At 44.3% G+C, this 5,699-nt stretch overlaps 1 protein-coding gene across 1 annotated transcript in view; it reads left to right on the forward strand.

The window, feature by feature from the left end:
• Window positions 1-5,699, forward strand: part of CAPRIN2 (caprin family member 2) — a 102,487-nt gene that overhangs the window by 57,675 nt on the left and 39,113 nt on the right. The window contains exons 14-15 of the mRNA XM_019515482.1: window positions 1,982-2,037; window positions 3,831-3,941. Coding sequence (XP_019371027.1) covers window positions 1,982-2,037; window positions 3,831-3,941 — 167 coding nt within the window. The remainder of the gene's footprint in view (window positions 1-1,981; window positions 2,038-3,830; window positions 3,942-5,699) is intronic.

A 5,699-nucleotide genomic window follows, 5' to 3' on the forward strand; every position in this document is an offset into this window, starting at 1 on the left:
TTTTTTTTTTTAAGGAGTCTATTCTGGATTTTGATAAAGCTTCACCAAGTGCCATTGTTTCATCACAGCCACCTTCAGTTTCTCCAGCAGGTAGTCCTGTAGGTATGTAACTTTCTGAACTGAAACATTTACATTTATCTTGAGGAAGATGGAAGAAACTTTAGAGTCCTTCTAATAATAGTAATAATTCTCAACACCCTCCCCCCCACCCACCCCAAAAAAAAAATAAAAAAAAATCAAATGTTAGAAATGTACCACCTCCCTCTGGTTGCTTATTTCCATATTCTTACCAGTGTCGTTTACTAATATTTTAATTGATTCTGCAGGGCACTAAGGTGCCTGCTCCTTTTAAGGGCTGAAACTGCCTAGGGAGAGAGCCCTAGCAGTCAGGCAGGAACCCCACAGGTGCAGGTTACTGTGGCAGCAGGCCTAAGGAGGGAATTAGCCTGCACCTGCAGCTGGTCAGCTGACCAGAAGAGGCAGGGCCCTGGCCACACAAACTCCAGGGGCTGGGACTAGCAAGGCAGTTCCCTACCAGCATCCAAAGAGGAAGGAGCCTCCAGAGAGGAATTGCCCAGAGATGCTACGTTTAGGGCTAATGGGAATCCAGGAGCTCACCAGGTACCCTTGCCTACTAGGCACTTAGACTTCTTCCCTGGCACTTTTAATGGGGCAGCACACATCCTGAACTTCTTTGCATTATGTTATAGCCCAGGGGCTCATTTTGGTTGCTGTCTGATAACACACCGCAGGATCAGGCTGAGGCTTTTGGGGAAGGAGGAGGCCTCATTGGGAGCCCATTACAGTGTGGGAACCCGGGCGCTAGTGTGGGCACAGTATTCAGGGGTTACCGGGAGAGAGACAGGGCTGCAGAGAGCCCAGTGATGACTAGAAGCTAAGGTGAACTAAGGCCTTGTTAGGGACAGTGTGTGAATGCCATCTGCGAGGCTTGAGGCATGGTAAAGGGATGAGGGTGTCCCAAAAGGCATCCATTTTGGAGTGGGACCCAAAAGGGGTTTGGGAACCCACAGGGTTCAGTGGGGTCCATCAGGACCGTACCCAAAAATACAAACTAGAGAGCAGCCTCCCTATTTATTATAATACAAAAAGATGTGGCAGGTGAGAAAGAGGGTGCCTACTGGGCAGGATTGGCACAGTCAAGAGCCCTAGGGGTATCATGGCCAACCCTGGGGACCCCATCTCGTGACACAGTATTAAACCCTAATCTGTGTACAAACAATTTTGCACTTGGTGGCTATTAAATATCTGCTTTGGCTCACACTGCCAGTGCATGTTTGCACAGCTAGGCCACTACGCAACTTAAACTTAAGTTTGTAAATCTAAAGTAAGTAAATGAGTACAACACAGCGAGCTACTTAAACTGTACAGATTTCCCTGGCAGGAGTGTACTTGAGCATTTTACTTGGCTTTTTTATTTTTTTTCTGGTTAAAACCAAAAGTGCTGTCTGCCCAGTGTGGTTCTGAATACTACTGACATTGTTCTTTTTAAAATGAGCAATACAAGTAGCAAAACTCCTGTTTTCCACAACTTGTAGACTTATCCTATAATCAGATTCCTTTCAAGACCAACTCTCTCAAGAGTGTTTGTTCATGAGTCTGCTTCTACCTTGGAAGCATTCTAGAGAGGAGCATTGAAAGTGAAAAATGTTTATTATAGTTAACTTCTGAATTTGAGTAAATGTCTTGGATCTTTTAAGCTTCTTATTGAATCAGGGTTTTTTGTATGGGAGCTTGTGTTTTGTAAAGCTTTTTTGATTTATCTTTAATTTTATTGTATGCAACTGCTTACTAGATGTGGCTGGTTTAATGTAACTCAAAAGCAGTATGTTTCTTGTATATAATAAGAGCAGTGCCAATATTGAAACACCTTACATTTTCAGCATAAGTGATTTCTATTTAATAGGGTTTTTGTTTTGACCTTAAAGCGAATGTTACTTTTATTCTTTATTCTCTTCTATAGCTTCTAAAGAACAAAAACTGCTGAGTCAAAATGACTTTCTTCAACAGCCGCTTCAGGTAAACTTAAAGACTCAACTGTAGAAATGGGGTAGTGACTTGCTTGTCATGGTTTCAGAAATAACTAAAGAATCTTGGCCAAAGTCTGTCAAAGCAATTCTATATGAGAACAAACTTTTTTAAAGCATTCTAGAACTTGTAGGAGGTTTGCTTTACAGAGCCTGTACTAGCATGTACTTAAGACCCCGTAAATGAAAACACTATAAATTGTCTTTAGTCTTTTACTTATCAGATTAGATAAGTGAAAATTAAAAGTTGGCAAGCTTGCATACGACCTCTTATTTTTGAAGTACGGTAGCAGAAGTATTAATAAATTAAGTCCTGAGCCAATGTGTCCAACTGTGTTAATCTACACAGAAGCAAAGAATTGGTCAGTTTAAATTGCCAATAGTCTAGAGCAGTGGTCTCCAAACTTTCGATTGCGCACTCCTATCAGTTAAAAATTTGAGCATGCACCCCTAGTATATGTATACTTATTGGGGTGCCACTGAGGGCACCACTGTCAACCCCTCCGCATTGTGGAACTCCCATTTTTCCCTCAGGATACCTTGCGTACCGTATGTGACATGTGACCGTCTGACATGCAGACCGAGTGAGGGTGCCAGTGTCAATCTGTATATTAAATATTAGTAAAGCTTAATTTCTTTCTTATTTTTAGATACAAAATAAATATAAATTCTAATATTTTCTTCCTGCACCCCAGTGGATCATCTTGTGCACCCCACTTTGGAGACCACTGGTCTAGAGATGCAATGAGCATGACTGCCTACAGTGTTTCATAGCTGGTAGGGTTGGAAGGGACCTGAGCAGATCATCAAGTCTGACCCCCTGCCATGGCAGGAAAGAGTACTGGGGTCAAACAACCCCAGCAAGGTGTTTGTCTAGCCTTGTCTTAAAGATCCCCAGGGTAGCAGCCAGCACCACTTCGCTTGGAAGTTGGTTCCAGATCCTAGCTGCCCTGACAGTGAAGTAGTGCCTCCTGATATCTAGCCTAAATCTACTGTGCCAGCTTGTGACTGTTATTTCTAGCCACTCCTGGTAGTGCTCAGGGGGGAACAGGGACTCCCCCAATGCCTGCTGGTCCCCTCTGACTAGCTTGTAACAGGCCACTAGATCCCCCCTCAACCTTCTCTTGTTGGGGCTGAACAGGTTCAGGTCCTGTAGCCTTTCCTTGTAGGGCCTGCCCTGCTGCCCCCTGATCCTGCAAGTGCCCTCCTCTAGACCCTCTCCATGTTGTCCACATCCCTCTTGAAGCGCGGCGCCCAGAACTGGCTGCAGTACTCCAACTGTGGCCTGGCCAGTGCCGCATAGAGGGGGAGGATCACCTCCTTGGACCTGCTTGAGATGCATCTGTTGAATATACAGACATCCTAGTTTCTTTTAAGGAAGAAAATCTTAGGTATGTTCAAGACCTGCCACTTTAAAGAACTGTTCTAATTTTAAAACTTCGTGCCTCATTTAAAGTAAATCCAAGAACAATGAGGTCTCTGTCTTTTTAGGTGCCCCATTTTCAAAAAACTAAAACTGATGAGCAAGTATTTTACCTATATCTAATTATGAAGAGAATGTGATGGTCTTCAGGCAGACATAACTGTGAACACCTGTTTCATCCCTGTGGTTTGGAGTTTTTGCTCACTTGTAAATACATAAAATGAATAGTGAAGTGAAACCAGTAGACCTTCCAAAAACTACTAAATAGTTTAATTAGTAGTTTATTAGGCAATAGTCTAAGATGTCAGTAGATCTTCCAAAAACTACAAAATATGAATAAGCTTTAGTTCCTTTTCTTTCAGACTGCTGCTTCTCCCATAACTCTTCATGGTTCAAATACTTCCTTAGCATCAGCTGATCAGACTCTGTCTGGCTCTGAAACAGAAGATCTAGTGATGCCGCAGACAACCCAGGTAAAAAAACACACAAACTAAGCTTCTTATTTCTTTTCTTTGCAGTTCTCTTGGTTTTGAGGGTCCCATGTGGTAGCAGTCTTTTCTGGAGGGGCCTCCTCTAAACAGTTTGCAGCAAGATGCTTTAACTAAGGAAAAGACTTGTTTGACATGCTGACACTTCCTTTTTTCTGTTGAGTCTTTCATTCAGCAAGATGGAACTAATGATCCAGGCCTCCTTGGTAAAGCAGAGACCTGGTAGCCCATTACTCACCTCAGTGGGCTGTAAGGAAGCTTGCATTCAACTAAACTGTTACTGTACAACCACTCCACAATACTAAAAGGGAAGCAACCCCAAGAGACTGTTTTTAAAACCTAGAAATATTGTGGTGTTTTCCAGCCTTCTCCCAGTTTGTTACATATGGTTATAGAATTGTTCATTAGTTAATTATATTCAGTTACTACCTTTTCTGCGGTTTGAAGAAATTGTCAGTTATCTGCTTAATGGCTAGTGAAAGTATAGGGGGAACTCCAAAGAATTCCTCCTTTTTTTTCTTCGGCTAAAAGTGGCATTAACTCATCTGGCCCTGTGGGGACAGTCTGCAGGCCAGGTTAGGCCCACAGACTGGCCCCACATTCCAGTTTGAATCTGCAGGCCTAGTCCAGTGTACACATGGCATGCAGCTTGCACTGTGTACCACCCTGTATGCTGCTTGCGGCATGCTTACACCAGTCTCTGCTCATGCAGCATGTTCTGGCCCTGACCCTGCATGGGGCCAGTCTGGGGCTTGTGCTATTATGCACAGCATGCAGAATCAGTTTGAGATGCAAGCTGTATGTGGAACCTGTGCTGGACCAGCCCTGCATACTGGATCTGGCATGCAGGGCTGGTCTGTGGGTCCAGCTCACCTGGACCAGGCCTGGATCCAGTGCGCAAGGCCTGTCTGATGGGGCATGCACTGCATGTGGTGACCAGTGCTGCATGCCCAGACTCCAGTCCCACATGCCGTGTGCCAGTCCCAGCAGGGTCAGGGTGCAAGGGGCATGTGGTACCCATGCCAGACAAGCCCTGTATGCTGGATCCAGCCTCTGCAACTAGACTCTTGCTCTGATCCGGACTGGCCCCAGATCAAGTGTTCAGGGCTTCCTGGGGCAGGCAGCACTTGCAGTGCATGCACCATACTGGTCTTGCATGCAGCACCCACACTAGCTCCTGTGCTGTGTGCAGGCTGAGCCAGATACCTCAGCTTTGTGCTGCATGGAGCCTATGTGGGCAGGATGGATTCAGCCTGCAGTGTGTATCCTTGCCATGACTTGGGTAAAAGATGAAATATTACACAGGGAGTTAAATTCTCTTAACTTCTTGTTGCTATGTGCTCATTGGTCATAGGTGTTGGTGTACTGTTTTCAGTTCAGATTTCTGCAGATGGTACCATCTTAATAGCTCATCTTGGAAACTGCTTGCTCAATAACATGTTCTAGAAAGTAATAGTCCTTATGCTGTTGAGCACTTGGTTTGATGGGAATAGCTATAACAGATTAATCATAGTACAGTAACTGAATGATTTGATTGGGAACAATGCATGACTTAAATATACTGTACTAGAATGATTATTCACTCATTGCTAAGCTACAGTCTCAAGTTGGGAGCTCTTAAAATACTGGGCCTTTATTTCCTCCCCCCGGTCTAATGGTGTAGGTCATGGGTGACTACCCTAGTAGTATATGTGCTGCAAGTGATACAGGCAGCCTGTGTGGCACACAGCAGATGAATGGGAT

Source organism: Gavialis gangeticus, unplaced genomic scaffold (genome assembly GCF_001723915.1).
Source record: "Gavialis gangeticus isolate Ggan-Ray unplaced genomic scaffold, GavGan_comp1, whole genome shotgun sequence".
In the NCBI taxonomy this organism is placed as follows: domain Eukaryota; kingdom Metazoa; phylum Chordata; order Crocodylia; family Gavialidae; genus Gavialis; species Gavialis gangeticus.